This window comes from Fundulus heteroclitus, chromosome 18, assembly GCF_011125445.2.
Source record: "Fundulus heteroclitus isolate FHET01 chromosome 18, MU-UCD_Fhet_4.1, whole genome shotgun sequence".
Lineage (NCBI taxonomy): Eukaryota > Metazoa > Chordata > Actinopteri > Cyprinodontiformes > Fundulidae > Fundulus > Fundulus heteroclitus.
The window spans coordinates 18,994,237-19,010,742 of NC_046378.1; the positions used below are offsets into that span (position 1 = coordinate 18,994,237).

The following is a 16,506-nucleotide window of genomic DNA, read 5'->3' on the forward strand; positions in this document are numbered from 1 at the left end:
TTGTAGTGGTTATTACTGAGGCAAAACAAACAAACAAAAAAAAGGACAGTAAAACAAATAGAATAGACACGGGTGCACAGGAAGCGCACACTAAAAATAATAAAAAAAAAAAAAGTAAAGCTGTATTCTGTAGAGGGATAGAAGAAAATGTGTTGCCTGCATCAAGTATAAAGTGGACAAGAATGAAGGGATGCCTGGGTTTGATAACTGACAAAGGTTGTAAAACCAGATCCAGTTAGGAAAACGATCAATGTCACCATCATCATCACAAGTACCTCTTTAAAACAAAGTACCACATCAGCTAAAATGATGTAAGAGGGCAAAAAGAAATAAAAACAAATCCCTTAACCGAGATCATTAAATCACATCTACTACAGGTGAAGAGAGGAAAACATAACTTCACTTTCTTTAATAAATGGATCCCAGCTTAAACTGTGGTGAGCCCTACATGCCCACAGTTCCACTCAGTCAAGTTTAGTACTCACAAGAGGGGGCAAAAAAAAAAGTTGCTGGTCTGTTTAGAAAAGTAATTTTCCATCTTCAGTCCAAACTTCAACTGTTATATATTCCAGGGTTACATGTGAATATCTGTCCAAACTTATGCTGGTTTAGTAACCAGTTCTTAAACTTTTATTACTTTTTTCAACCCTCTTCACTGCCTCTGGATAGTTTAGCTTGCTGTTTGTTTTAACTTGGTGAATTTCTACCACCCTTTTCCTGACTTCACATTCCCCATATATCACTGTGCTGACCACCACAGCTCCAGCACTTTTCCTGCACATCTTCTTCACATTCTTTAAATCTCTCATCAGCACCACATTTGAGACACCTCTGACTTCCCTTTCAGATGGCAGCTCTGCCCATATCTTTGACAGCTTCAATTTTAGAAATACAGCATAATCATTCTTGTTATTCCTGTCACCAACATTAGACGTGCACATCACCACTTACTCTACATGAATGTGTAACTATAGCCTTCACCCAAGTTTTGTACTTAGCCTTTGTACTAAGTACAAAACTTTTACTAAGTTTTGTACTTAGTAAAAAATCAGAAAAATGCTTTATTTCATCCCCCAGTTCTTAGAGGTTGGCAATAAATAAATAATAATAAAAAAAAAACCTGGAAGTGTGAATTACTGCCACCGTCTGGTCGGAGTGTGGTTCTTGCTGGGTTTGTATAAATGTGTGTATGGAGGGAGATATGTCTGTTTATAATTCAATCAAACAAAAAGTAATTTCAATCGAATTGTGTGATCAAAATGAAAAAAAAAGTGTGATCAAATTAAAATTATGTTTTATAAAAATAGATATTTGTGATCAAAATAGATTTCCCTCAAAATGTATGTATATACACGTACTAGAAAAATCTAATTCTATTAATCATTTTTATATTATTTCCTATGTTTGCTCTATAAGTTAAATGCCTATTATGTTAAACTTTTTTTCAATCCTAAATCCTTTAATGCTTACATTTCAGACATACCCAATGTAACAAACTGCTGTTTTCACCCTGTGTTATTTTTTTTATAAATTTTTGCAACTCATACTTTATTATTATTATTATTATTATTATTATTATTAATATTATTATTATTATTATTACTTTAACTGAGAAAGCTTTTTTCTGTCTTCTTGTTGTTATAGTTTATTCCTGGACTACCTTAATAATCAATATACAACCTGTACCATGCTTAGTTAATAAACTACATTGGACTCTTTTGTTTAATAATATTTGCACACATTCTGTATTTGTCTTTTTGTATAGTTTAGGCGTCTTTTTGTATAGTTTAGGTATATTTTGAAATAAGTAAAAGCCAGTTTTAAATATGTGTAATCCATAATCTCTGGTTTTATAAACCATCTTTGCTATACGCGCATGAATTCAAAGAAAAATCTGATTAAAACTGAAAGAATGGGCAGGAAAATGCACTAGAGAGGGTTTGTGAGAATAATGGAATGAGTTCAACGCACATCGATGTTAAAGCTAAGAGGTGCATGCATATATTGTCCCACTGCATCAGCAAGTCTTCTGACAATGCAATAGAAAAAAAGAACAATATCAACTGTACTTCCTTCCTTGTTTAAGCCTCAGCACTGAGTTTTTTCCCCCCTTACAGCGGGAAACCGATACCATCATGGGAAATCCTATTCTGAACGTTTGCTCGCCTGACAAACAGCAATTGTTTGAAACTCCTAATGATGCCAATGGGGGATGCATAGGAGGAGTTCATGAAGCTATAAAAGGGTGATACATTTCTGCGTCTGTGACGTAGAGCTTCAAGACCTGCTGCTCCTTTTATGGTCTCCGTCCTTATGGTCAGTCTGCGGGCCAGCAGTCAGCTTCCTCCGTTTGTTTTCTGCTCAACCAAATCCTTCCTCTCTTAAAAGACGAGGAGTTCAAAAGTCTTTTGTCTTAAACCATCTGCAGTCCCCCCCCCTGACATATTTACTTAAACTTGTGAAGGTGTGTTCAGAGCACAAAATTCAACTTTAAATTCTCGATAATGGCTGGCATCAAAAAAACGTTTCAACATTTAAGGAAAAAGGGTCGTTACAAGACAAAGTGCCTTACATCTTGACTATGCGAAGGTTTTCAAGGGAAAAGTGAGAAACAAAGCAATGCACTTTAAGGCAGGGTGGCAACCTCTACCATTGACAGTATTAGACATACACTGCCTTGTAACCGTATTTACAGTTTCTACATTTTTTCAAAAACAAACTTTAATGTTTCATTTAGATATCAGGTAACAGATCAACAGAAATGAATGCAAAATTGTGAAATGGAATGAAAATGATTTGGGTTTTTGATTTATTAAAAAGTCAAATATGAAATGTGTGGCGTGTGTTTGACGTTACCCATCCAAGGTGATTATGGAGAACCACCCTTTGGACTCGACACCCTTTACTGCAAGTCTATGCATAACTATTATTATTTTGCCTGTTCTTGTCAGCTTTGCACAACTAAGTACAAAATGTGATGCATTGTTCATTGCAAAATAGCTTCATATTGTTGAAGATTTCCAATATGGTTTTCAGTCTAGACTTTGAGCCTTTCTAACGCTTAAATATGCTGTGATCCAAACCATTTTATTACAGCTCTGGCTGTTTGTTTAGGTTGTTCTGTTGGAAGATGGCACTGGTATCCAGGTCCCAACTCCATCCATCTCCTCATCAACACTGACCGACCTCTCTGTCCCAGATGAAAAAAAGTATTACCACATCACGATGCAACCTTCACTATGTTTCACCCTTGGGGACGTGTGCGCAGAATATTAGTTTTCCTACACAGGTACTGCATTGCTTGTTGGACGGGAATGCCCATCTTGGTCTCATCTTATTGGGGCACCTTCTTTTTGTTTGTATGTCACACAATATCCAAATAAAATATTTAGAAGTTTGTGATTGTCACACAATTTTTAAAATATCAAGTAGTATCAATATTTTTGGAAAATGCTGCATATTTCTGCTGACTGTGGTGAAAATAGTAAAACTAATAAATGCTTAACAGAAGCAAAATTCCACGGTCTTGAAGATCCGTGGCCCTTGCACTGACATTAGGCCGGTCTTCTGTTCCCAGATGTTGCAGTTTATTTTGGGATGTGATGATGTCTTTGGCTGCTGACCAGTACACTAGTTTCACATAAACTTACATCTAGAACATGTCTCTGTGTGTGTTGTAGGGTAAGAACAAGGGGGGGGGGAGGGGGGGTTTGGCTGACTACGGGCTTCTTTTGGGAAGAAAACACAAACTCCACACAGTAGAAATCACTGGAGTGAAGACTGGCCAAGACCCAGAGGTGGACCCTGAAATTCTCTTTATCTCTTTATTTCTCCATCTTTGCTGCTCCCTGAGAGGCAGCGATGGTAATGGCGATGGAGAAAAGGTGAGGTTAAAGAGTCAATGATGGTTTTTCTTGTGTGACTCAGAGAGATACCAAGGGGATGACTAAGAATGCCGGGGTCCCATGGTGTTACATTCCTCTTCTCAGGGCTTTGTTTGTGCATCTGCAGGATGTTCAACAGTTTGCAGGCAGCAGTAGCAGCTTCCTGCTCTATGACACATAATTCAGCATCTGTGTAACAGCAGTCTTTTTTTTTTTCATAAAAGGATTTGTTTGAAGTGTCTCTTCGTTGCTCTCAAATCTCTTATCTTAATAAGGTAAAATAAAATGTCTGTATCAACTATTTTCTGAATTATAAAGCCTAATAAAATACAAGACAAATGGCTGTATGGCCTCATAGAACCAGTGATAATGTTGCATATTTCTTGATTTCCGTGTACACCAAAGAACTTCAGCCTGACCTGAAAAATAAATAAGTAGATTTTAGATGCCTTACAATGGTTATAAAACAAAAAAAAACCATGTAAATCATGGATATTATAGGAGATCATTGTTTAACAACAAGACAAAAGTCATGAAACTTTCTACTTTGTTGATTGTATACAAAGGTATCTTTGCAACAAATTCGGTGTGTGAGAGCAAATTACTTCAAAGCACCTTAATTTAGTCAAAGGTGTTCCCCAGACATTTGTTCTGGTACCACTTTTATTTTATTTGTTTACCTGTAACTTTTCTTTTTTTTTTTTAACAACGACCCCAAATTTCTTTAAAGCATCTGAACTGAATTGATTTGTATGGCATCTCAAAAATGCTGCTCAATCCACAACTATTTTTTTTTCTTCAATTTAAACTGTACTAATTAAGATTTATGCGTATCATCATCACTTTGTGTTCTGCTCAATACCAAACCATACCCAGACGGACATAAAGGAGAAACATGTCAGTGGGTTAATTTATTGTGATTAATGCCACTATAACATGTAATCACCATGGAGAAGCAATGTGAAATCCTCTGCTACTGTGGTTATCAAAGTGTCTCTTTGTCCCAGTCGCTGCTGTTATGACGGAGTTTAGCAGAAATTCAGATTTCTCTCCCACTCCTCCCCCGAGCTCCCTCAATCAACTGGTGCCCTCTCCACATCCCCGCATCCACTGGAGAGGCTCGTACAATAGCTGTCTCTCATCCTGGCCAGGCGGAGTACCCCCCGAAACAAGTTGCTCTTGGGTCTGGCCTGAGTGGCTTGGAAAGAATGACTTCTTTTCCTCCCTTTCCTTCCTTTAAGTCTTTCCTTGGCCTATGAGCACAGCGCTGCGGCCTCTGGTGAAACAAACAAGAAGGTTTATCATCGTCATCATCATTCTCTGAGGAGTGGCACGCATGCAACAAAGTGTGGTCAGGACACTGAAATCATTAGATTCACAGTTTATTTTTCTTTTTACATAAGCCCTGGAATCATACAAAAAAATAAAACAACCACTGCATTGATACATTTTTTCCCCACCTCTGCTACTCCATTTCTTTATCAGCAAGTTGTCAGTCTGGTTACAAAAAACAAACTCAGCACAACAGCATCTCTATAGAAAAGTTGTTAAGGCTCCCTGCACTAAGTAACTCTTTGCAGCATCTTAACGACCTTTTCAATGTTTTTGACACAGCTGCTGATAAAGTGCTAATGCAAAGAGTTATTAGCATTGGAGTGTCATTTTATGGGTTAGTGTGAAAATATTCCTTCTAACATACTTAGTTTATAAAAACATGAACATTTTCTAGCAAAATGTGTTCCACAGGGATCAGGCATTGGCCCAGTTTTATTTAATTTACCAACAAGTATCCAATGCTAACTTCCTATTCTATGCTGACAACATTGTGGTCAGTCCTGTTGTCTTCATCAGGTTCGGCAATGTTTTACAGCTTGGTGAACACTTTGTACCATTACAGATTATAATGGTACAACTTTTGGTGTTGATGCTTAAAAAGGCCTGTATCACCTTCTCTTGAATTAAGTTATTTCCTACAAAGGTGCCTATTTGCTAACCTTAACTTTCTTTGACATGGTGTACCATGGAGCCTTGGGTTCAATTATGAAATGAAAAAGTCTGATTTATCAATATAATTTCTACTCTTGTTATAGGAGGCTCTTTACTCTAGTTTTAGATCCAAATGAAAAGCCTTTACATTAGAGGATATTACAGTCCTATAATCCCTGGTTTTAAATGATTTTTTTGTCAGATCTTCATCATTCCCTTCAGATTCATGAACTCCTGTCATTTCAGCAGTTTTCTGTATTTCAGGCTGTACACTATATGCTGCTGCCTCCGTCTTAAGTCTTCTGTATGTGGGACTTCAACTACCATCTATCCAAGTTTATATAAGTTTGAATGTCTGTAGCAGAATAACATTTGGATAAAATAAAATCACACGATAAAGCAGCTTCATATTTTATTTGCTTTAATTTCATTAAAATTTATTTTGAAACCTTCAATGTTTATTTCAGTTTTATGGATAATCATAACAAATGACATTTATGTGAATGAGTGTGTGAATTTCAAATTTTTGTGATTCCAGAAAAGTTTTTAAATGTTAGGATTTCATAGAAAAGTGTGAAAACAAAACTGAATGCAGTGCAAAATGTGGGTTTAGGCACAAGTAATTTATCTTACTCGATGTTGTTTACGTTTGTACATCCTGTTGGTAATGTACGGACTAAAAAATAGCCTTGCAGTAAAATTAGTTGTTTTGTGTGTGACTGTATAAAAGGTAGAAAGGACCATTTCCAAGAACAGTAAATATTTGTCCAGTTTTGTGATTGAATGTTAACCTGTTCCTGTGTTTTAATTTAGGTTCACCAAGTAATTTTTTTGGAACAGCATATGTTCCTTGAGGTGTAATGCTGTTACATCCTGGTTTTATACCAACAGAAATCAAAAGTTTTCACATAACAGTGTGCAGAGTGTGCATTTCTAAGGATATTTTCTAGGAATGCTCATTCTTCATATTTCCATGGGTATTATTGATTTGTGTCTGTGTGCATTCAGAGTTGACAGCTGCATAATGACAATAAATATTCTTTAGATTATACAGGGTCAATATTTCCATTTTCTGGTTTTACCCTTTAAGCATGCAGTGCTAGTCTTTTGTTTAACAGAGCTAGAGAAGGTGTTTTGTTAAAAAAGTTTTCATGGGTGAAATCAGGTGTAGGTCAATTTCCAGTTATCTGCATATGTTTACAAAGGGAACATGAAAAATGCAGAGAAATCCCACATGGAGGGTTGCTTGTTTAATTTAATTAACACAAACTAGATTTGTTTGGGATAATTAAGTAAGTATTTTCCTCCCGTGAGTAGGTTTAAGAATGCCACAGTAAATAGTTCATGGGTCTGAGGTCCCTGGGAACTTTGTGGGGGTGTTGACGGTGCTTTTCCTGCTTCCCTCTGCCTCATTCCCAAAACCTTAGGCCCTGGGATATTCCCAAATGTCCCGTCCAGGATGTGTCATATTAAAAAAGGTTGAAAAGGGGACATTCTTGAAATCTGCTCATGAGGAATTTTAAGTGTTTTGCTGGAAAAAAACGTTCCTCCTTATTTCTGATTATTTACTCTACGTCTCCTCAAGCTACACCCATGTTAGCTGTTTTAAAGACTCGGTCAATATTTGCCCGTTGACATGGGCGGCAGAACAATGTAGCTGTTTTAGGAGCAGTGTGTTTTCCTCTGTCAATTAAAAAACATAAGAGCTGGTTCCTATCAAGAAGGAAATGTGGTTTACGCCCATCTATCTATGTTTTTCTTATTGTGGTCCAGGAAACAATATTAGAACTTTCTGCTTTCTGAACAATAGGTTTTCATGATTCCTAAAAACGATGCAACATTTGGGAGCATGTTGGAAAATCTTTTTTTTTTAAATTGGTTCAGTGTGATAACGTTTTCTAAGAATTACATTTTGCATTAAATTTATCTGTAAACCACGATCATCAAATTTAACAGCAAAAAGCAGTAGAAATATATCACTCCATGACTGATGACTTCATTTAATATACGTGTTACACATTTTCAACACTGAGATTTATTTACAAACAAGGAGTCCATTTGTTTGTTTACTAATCAGGTGGCTTCTGAAGACAATTAGTTGTGCTGGATTTTATTTCCAGGTCTTAGAGTAATGTCTGCTGAATACAATTGCATGCTATTATTCTGAAAAAAATTGTAAACCATTTTTGTACTTTGTTCTTTGTCACAAATAAGTAAAATCACAAAAAAATACCTTATGGTTATACTTTGACTAAATCTGAAAAATATGCAAATACATTTCGAGGTACTGCACAAGAGCCTTGTTTACCAATTAGAATTAATTGGCAATTAAATTGAGCAAACTGAGCAATTGCCAATTTTAAACTGCATGGGATGGCTGATCGGACCATCCATTATCTATACCTGCTAATCCATTCAGCATTGTGAAAGATCTGGTGCCTATCTCCAAGCGAGAGGCAGGGTACACCCTGGACAGGTCTGGGATGATTGAGCACACAGAAAAACTGATCAAATCCAAGACCATGGTCTTGAGCCAGAAAAGGGTAGAGTGCCTCCTCCGGGTTGGGGAGGATGTGCTGCCCCTAGTGGAGGAGTTCAAGTATCTTGGGGTCTTGTTCATGAATGAGGGGAACATGGAGCGGGAGATCGACAGGCGGATTGGTGCAGCGTCTGCTGTGAAGCGGCGCTGTACCGATCCGTTGTGGTGAAGAGAGAGCTGAGCCAAAAGGCGAAGCTCTCGATTTACCGGTCGATCTACGTTCCTACCCTCATCTATGGTCACGAGCTTTGGGTCGTGACCGAAAGAACGAGATCCCGGATACAAGCGGCTGAAATGAGTTTTCTCCGTAGTGTGTCTGGGCTCTCCCTTAGAGATAGGGTGAGGAGCTCAGTCATCCGGGGAGGACTCAGAGTAGAGCCGCTGCTCCTCCACGTCGAGAGGAGCCAGTTGAGGTGGCTCGGGCATCTGGTCAGGATGCCTCCTGGACGCCTCCCTGGAGAGGTGTTCCGGGCACGTCCCACCGGGAGGAGACCCAGGGGAAGAGCCAGGACACGCTGGAGGGACTATGTCTCCCGGCTGGCCTGGGAACGCCTTGGGATTCTTCCTGAGGAGCTGGCCCAAGTGGCAATGTAAAGTTATATATGCAATGTTCTATAATGCAACTGCATCCCTATAAATTAAGAGTACCATCAAAAATTTTAAAATGTGATTAATTTAATCCAGTTCACAGATGAAGCTCAATGATTCCCAACACAAAGTGAAACATTTTATTGCATTCTATTTTTGTGAACTGTGATTATGGTTGATAGCTAATACAAATATATATATATATATATATATATATATATATATATATATATATATATATATATATATATATATATATATATGTTTGTATGAAAGTTGAGTGGAAGGAAAACATCCTTGAGAGGATTATGAAGCAAAACTTGTTCAAGAGTTTGAAGACGAGTTAAACAGTGTTGACTCTTGGAGTCAGGGCTTAAGTAGTGCTTCTTTATGTTAAGCCACACCTGAACTACAGACAACATCAGAAATGTCTTATCTGGGCTGAAAAAGACTGGACTATTTGGTTGTCCAAAGTCCTCTTTTTGGTTTAAAGTAAGTTTCATTGGGAAATCAAGGTCCCAGAGTCTAAAGGAAGAGTGGAGGGGCACATAATACCAGGTTCTTGTGATCCGGTGCAAAGTTTCCAAAGTCAGGGATGATATAGAGAGCCATGTCATCTGCTGGTGCTGGTTCCGCTGTTTACCCAAAGTCAGAGCAGCCGTCTACCCAGAAATCTTAGTGCTCTTCATGCTTCCTTTTGTTGACGAGCTTCAAAAATATGCAGATTTCATTATTTTGTTAAGAGTAAGATGAGAGACTTCTAGAGCCAACAATGCAGACCACATAAATGTCACTATGAAAGGAACCTGGGCTTTCTGAGCCCCTCAGCAGTGTCATGGAGAGGTTGTAGAAAGACCCAAACCAAGATGCAGATGATAATAATGATGATATTTAATGATTATGAGGGTACTTACAAAAAGACAGCGCACAAGAACTGAATAAAATGAGTACGTAGAAACAGGGTGGCAGTAGACAAAATCCATAAAGGAAAACAGGGACAAGCAGGGCATAGAATAATGGAGGAACCAGCAAATGTCAAGACAAGACCAGACAGCTTATATACAGAGGGAGTGAGGAGAGAAGGCACGGAGAGCAGGAGTACGTAATCAAGTGACTAATTGACAACAGCTGAGAGCAATGAGGGTAGAGGGCTGCGGAAGAAGGAGATAATTTACAAGGGAAGGAAACACATGAAGAATCTCTAACCCTAACTCATTAATTAAAAACAAACAAAACCTGAAGGATAATAAATCAAAGAAGGCATAATCCAGAAAACTAAACCTGGGGATTGTGGCAAGCAGAGCCACAGGCTGATCTCTACCAAACCATGCCTCATTAGTGTAGTAATTCATGCAAAAATACCACAACTATGTATTACTTGTACTATGTGGTTGTACTTTTCAGTCAGCCATATTTGCGAAATAAAATAACTCCTTGATGATATTCTAATTTACAAGAGATGCTGTAAAGTGTGCAAGACAATCAATGATAAAAAGACACAAATAAATTAATAGATTTACTGTATAAAAAGTAAAATATAAAAATAAATTGATGTGTGAGCATTAAACTAAACTATAACTCACCAGCAGCATGTATGCACTAATTGTGGAGAGCCCCCAAGTGTTGCTCAGTATCGCCTCATATCCTTCTGATATGGGCCTGAGCTGCAGTCCGGAGTTATCGTTAAAGATGACAGACACAGCAGCGTTTTCCAGCAGTGAAGGTTACAGAGATCAGCATACATGACACTTTGCTCATTCTTTGATTAGTTTCCAACTGCACAGAACGGGACGGTTCTCTCATGGTCTCATAGTGCTGTCATTAAACCAGTTCTCTCTACCTGTGCTGATCGTTCAAGGCTTTAATGTATATCTGAGCAAACCATTAAGATATTGCTGCTCTGAGTCCCGTACAGGTTGTCCCTCCGGTGCTTTGGCCTGGTGCTCACAAATGCGGCAAACACAAAGGTTGACCTGACAGTGATTGAATATTCATAAATGTTTTTAATCACCCCTGTTAAAGATAACGTGACACATTCTTACAATGTCTCAATTTTTGTCTCGTTTTCAGTGACTGAAACATATAATTTGCCTTACCTAAATATTTATATTCCTGGACATTATGATTCTATCTTAGAAAACAAAAATGTTTACATCAGTCACTCAAAAAGTTTGTGATTATGAAATTTATTCCACCACTGTATTTAAACTCAAAATTGTATTATCTTGATTTGGTATTCCAGCCTGGATGAATTGTAAATTCTTTTATCCACTGGATGATAATAATCCAGAATGGTACGTTTACAAAACAGCAACTGATGGTATTTTGTATCTTTTCCAGCTACCCACTGGTACCCTGAGAAATTATTTTCACAGTGAAGTGATAATAATATGTGGAAGCTGTTAGTTTGGTAAAAATGCTTTAATGTAGATATTTAAGCTCTTACATTCAGAGTGGTAGAGTCCAGAAAAACAAAAACCATGAGGTCAGCTCCATGTAAATGGCATGACGTGTTAAGATAGGCACCGTGTTTATTTTAGTGGTTTGTCAGTCGGGGTTGGCTAAACTAAGAGGTAGGGTAGTAATTGCAATGCATGCTTCTTCCAGCTTTGCACATCTAGAGACTGACATTATTTACTAATTGGTTCATGCTCAAGCACATACATTAGACGTATAGATCGTCTTTGAGCATCAATTCTGAGGTCTTCCTGCAGACTCTATAGTTCTTTAGGCCTGGACTTTCACTGGTTTATGATAAATGTTGATCCGTTGATCTAAACTGGTTAATCTGGTTGTATGTTTAGAGTTGTCATCCTGCCTGACGGTGAACCATTGCTCCAATCTCAAGTCTTCGCAGCATCTAGCAGGTTTTCTCCTAGGATTTCTTTTTTCATTCAATGACAATTATTACTTAGTGTCTAGCTTTGATCTTTCTGATCTGCAAACTGCGAGACTGGCTTTCACCCACTACTTTCTCCCCAGCAGCCGATGTAATAAAACCTAGTTCAACGGGTCAATGATTACATGCAATTCATAATCACGGATCTTGCTGTGAATGCTGAATGACTGACAACCACACCCAGAAATCTGGACTTTCAGAGGCCTTTCCCTTTTCAGTAGCCTCTGAGGTTTCCTGTTGATGAAATGTACGATAGTGTACTTTTAACACTTTCAGTTCAGAAATGCTTGGGTCTCAGAAACAACAAAGGTGTGGCATAGCAGGTTTCAACTTGCATCAATTGGGTTTCCTTCCAGACCTCCGCCCTCCTCTCTGCTCTCTCTCCTAGTTGTTCCTCCTTTTTTTTATTAATCCACTGCAAAAAATGTCCAACTCATATACTGAATAAAAATTGCAATGAAAGTATGTGTTAGTCTAATTATCTCTTAATCAAGGAGACGTGGCAGAGCTGTGGGACAGTAATGAAAGCAAATGCGAAGATGTTTAGGGGTAGATGAGTGTTTGAGTGCATGCATCTGGCAGGGGGGCCCCTCCTTTTTGCAGAGGAGGAGCTCTTTCTCTGCCTCCCTCCCTCTCTCCTCATCATCTGCCTCCTCGTGCTGCTGCTCCTCTCTCTCTCTCTCTCCCTCTCTTTCTCACTCTGTGTGTTGAAGCATTTCACCAAGAGAGGAGCAGACTTCACCCCTGCACGGACATCTCTGCCTCTGATCGACCACCATGGCCGTACGGGACGCTGCCTCTCTGCTGCCGCCGCTGCTGCTGCTGGCTCTCCTTCACACCTGGGGAGGTGAGTGAGCTGGTGCTGCAGGGATTCAGGAAGGGGACGGGCTGTTAAGGAGGACTTTACAGGCTTTTCATATGCTGCAAAGTGAAAGTAGACAAGAGCAAAGCTCAACCGGGGAGAGAACACTTGTCACATACGAGCGTGACTTGTAATCCAGTTATGACTAACTGTGTTACCTTTCAGTGGATCATTAATTTAGCCAATGAAGAAGCTGGTTTTCAGTAGGAGCAACTCATCTGTTCTGCTTCTGGTCTTTTCTTATGCAATTAACACTATTTTAATCCCTAGCCTTCTTTTTGTTTATTTATTTGTTCTGTTAGAAAATAGATTTGAGCTTGTGTTGTGAATTGGTGCTATATTAATAAAATTCAATTAAGTTGAATTGGATTCTTACTAATTTCAACACGTTTCCTTTGCACAGAAGCTGTGTTGATGAGATTCTTTTGCTCATATTAACGGAGGACTAAAATGTCTAAAGTCTGGCTTACTTTTGCACTTAGTGTTAGACCTTTTTCACCTGTTGCATATGAACTAGGAAACTTTTTGCTGTGTTAGTGATCAGGTTTCTGTGTTATCTGAAGTTCTGCTAGGCTGCGAAGTTGGCTGCATGTATTTTTAGCCGGCAGCGCCCACAGAGGTGCAGAATGAGGGAGCTCTCTGTCTGCTTTCTGTCACTGTCCCTGCAGTGATCAAGTGGCCGAGGTCTGCCGTGGCAGCAGAGAATGGCTTGATTATTTTCCTCTCACTCAGAAACGCATGTCTGAGCACTGTGCAGCCCTAGAGAGGGGATTTTCACTCAGGAAAAAAAAAAAGGGCAGAGAGAGACCTGCTCACCCGTGTAGCTGTGCAGCGACCATTCCTTTAGTAGCAAGTCCTGAGAAGTTTATAACTTCATGCATTCTTCAGGATAAGATTTATTTGGTCTTGTTCAAACAGCACAGAGCTTCCTGTCTCTAAACCTGACTTCCATCCTCTTCTCCCCCTTGACTCTCCTCATGACTTTACCTTTTCCTTAACCCTGTTACCACCAACCCCACAAACCGTCCCTCCTCCTCCTCCTGGCTGTATTGTACTGAACTCCTGTTTAAGTTCAAGCCATTGTCTGTGATCACTTCGTATTCTTTGTCCTCTTATCAAGCCCGCTTCCTGCCGTTGCCTTTTGGTGACTTTCTGGCATCCTGGAGTTAGTCATCACAAATACAAATACCCCTGTGTTCATTGTAAAGTCCTGGTCCGTTATGTGATCTCATGAACTGCAGGTAAAGAGTGTGAAAATGTGCACACACTTTGCAAGTTCTTCTTTTGCGTTTATTCGTTTTTTCCAACTTTTTATGCAAAGAAATTAACCTTTTCACATTTTGTCACATTTCGACTTCAAATTGCATCGGGTTTGATCTGGATGATCTGTGATAGACCAACAGAACATGAGTAGGGGCAATTTTTTAAAATAAAAATCTGAAAAGTGTGGCATGCATTTGTCTTCACACATAAAGACTGTTCTGTTCAGAACTAGTAAAAATACAAGAAGGTCCAGCAAGAAAGTCCCAGCCAGAGGTATATCTTCTCTCAGGGTACTCTGGCTTCCTCTCCTAAACATGACTTTTAGGTTAACTGGTTAAATTAATTTCCCCTTAGGTTTTCTTGTGTGTCTCTGTGTTGCCCTGTGGCAAACTGGCGGTTGGACCCTCCTTCACGCCCAGCGACTGCTACAGATAGGCACCAGAGCCGAAGATCTCTGCAGCTCCTCCTCAGTTACCGTCGGCTTCTCAATTTTCAGATGATGGATGGGACAGTGCTCTGTAGGATGTTGAAAGCTGGAAATATTACTTAAAACCTCCTCACAACGTTGTCTGCTGTGTTCCTTGGTCTTCATGATGCTTCACTAATGTTGCCTAACAAACCTCCTGAGACCCTCAATGAAAAGCTGGATTTATTACTCACATGGTGGACCTCTCAAGGCAATTAAAGCACAGGATTTTATTTGAAAGTATTAGAATGAAGGTCGCTTAATGGAAAAGCATGCCACAATAATAAAAAAAAAAATTATTAGTAGTAAATAAATGACAAAACTGTCTCCTATTTTCCTTTACCTTTAGAATAATGTGCTATTTTGTGTTGGTCTATTACATTAAATCCCTAGAAAATACAGTAAACTTTTTGGTTTTAATGTGACAAAAGCTCAACATTTTCACAGATTCTAAATACTTTAGCTCCACACTGTATTAAGTTTACAATCTTCTGAAATGAGAAATTCAGAATAACCTATTTTTTTAAAATCCCCCAAATTATTTGGGCTGAATCCTACAATAAAATAGATTTGTAGCAACCCTTAAAAATATCCTGTTGATGCGGCAGATTCGGGCTCACGGTCTTAAAACGTGTCCGTGCCAAAAAACTCAACCTTCATCAGGACACAACCTGCTGGACTTCAGTGGCGATCCCTGATCAGGAATGAGTTAACTTCCTGTGACATCGGCTCATCAAACCGGACCAAAGAGCATCCACATTAGACCCTTACGGTTTAAAGGTCATCGCTCTCAGCTGGGAAAAACAGGCACTGTGCCTCAGCTTCATGAGCTCATAACAACTCCTGCCCCTTCAGGAGGAGAAGAGAGTCGGTCAGGGACAATAAATGTCCTTGTTGCGTGCCGACTGCAGCATAAAAAAAAATTGCAGCTCAGTAATCTGGCCCAGGATCAGCGGATCAGAATGCGTTTGAAATGAAAGTCACTACATTCAGACTTCTCTTCCGGCTCATTTCTGCAGTCACGTTGTGCCATTTTATGGTTTTTAGGGAGGTGTCTGCTGCAGCTTCTCCTGAGTTGTGTTGTTTAAGAAAAACAACGTGTCGTGTAATTTGGTGAACGCTCCATGAATCTAATCTGAAGTCTTCAAGCCTTTTCAACAAATTGAAAAACTAAAAATCGTGTCCCTGTGTCGGGGGGGAAAGTGTTTCCTGGGCACTTATTTGTCTCTGAAACGAAAGTCTGGAGCATTTCATGCGTGTTTATGTGTCCAAGCGCAAAAGCAGGGAGAAGGAGCCACCCAGTACGTTTGTTTGATCCAGGCCATTACATTGTATTATCAGTCTGGAGCTGTCCAAAGTTGTTTTTGTGAGTTTATGGTTGTTGAGATTAGTGAAACATTATCCAGAGCTCTTGTGACTCCTGGAAAGGAAGCAGCGGACAAAACGTGAGCGTCATCTGGAAACAACGGAAAGTGGTGATTATTTGGAAAATACTTGGGAATACTGAGAATTTCCTTTAGATCAAAAGTGCATTTTTTTTTCAGAACACCTTCTTTTCCAGCTCCTACATGCACCTTTACTGTCATTGCAATCTGTTTAGCACTTGATTTATTTTCTTGGTAGATCTATAATACTTTTTCTTATTTGTGTTACAAGATGAAGTGATCACACTTTTCTTGGTCGATACAGATTTTGTGTCTTTGAAGTCTGAGAAGCCGATTCTGGTTTTGATGGATTTATACATTTATGTCAAATAACTTTAACACACAGGAGAGAAAAAGGTGCAGCACGCTCTATGATAGTGATATTGAATACAACAGAAAATGAGGGAATTACAAGAAAACTCATTTTTTACATCAAAACATTCCTAACCACCATTTGATATTTTAGAAAACAAAAATATATGTAAAAATATATGTATCAAAGTACAGGCTGATTTATGCAACCACAGGTGAGAGTTCGCAGTCGTGATCCATTCAATAAATTGCAAATAAATAAGATTTTTTCCAGTATTGAACC

The 16,506-nt window shown here is 38.9% G+C and overlaps 1 protein-coding gene across 4 annotated transcripts in view; it reads left to right on the forward strand.

Moving 5' to 3' along the window:
• Positions 1 to 12,582: 12,582 nt before the first annotated feature.
• mcamb (melanoma cell adhesion molecule b) overlaps positions 12,583 to 16,506 on the forward strand; it is a 57,487-nt gene continuing 53,563 nt past the window's right edge. For 3 of the 4 annotated variants that reach the window (XM_021319256.2, XM_021319257.2, XM_012868085.3), the window contains exon 1: positions 12,583 to 12,743. In XM_021319256.2, the coding sequence (XP_021174931.2) occupies positions 12,674 to 12,743 (70 nt within the window). In that variant the 5' untranslated portion in view covers positions 12,583 to 12,673. The remainder of the gene's footprint in view (positions 12,744 to 16,506) is intronic. The other variant, XM_021319259.2, reaches the window with a different exon arrangement.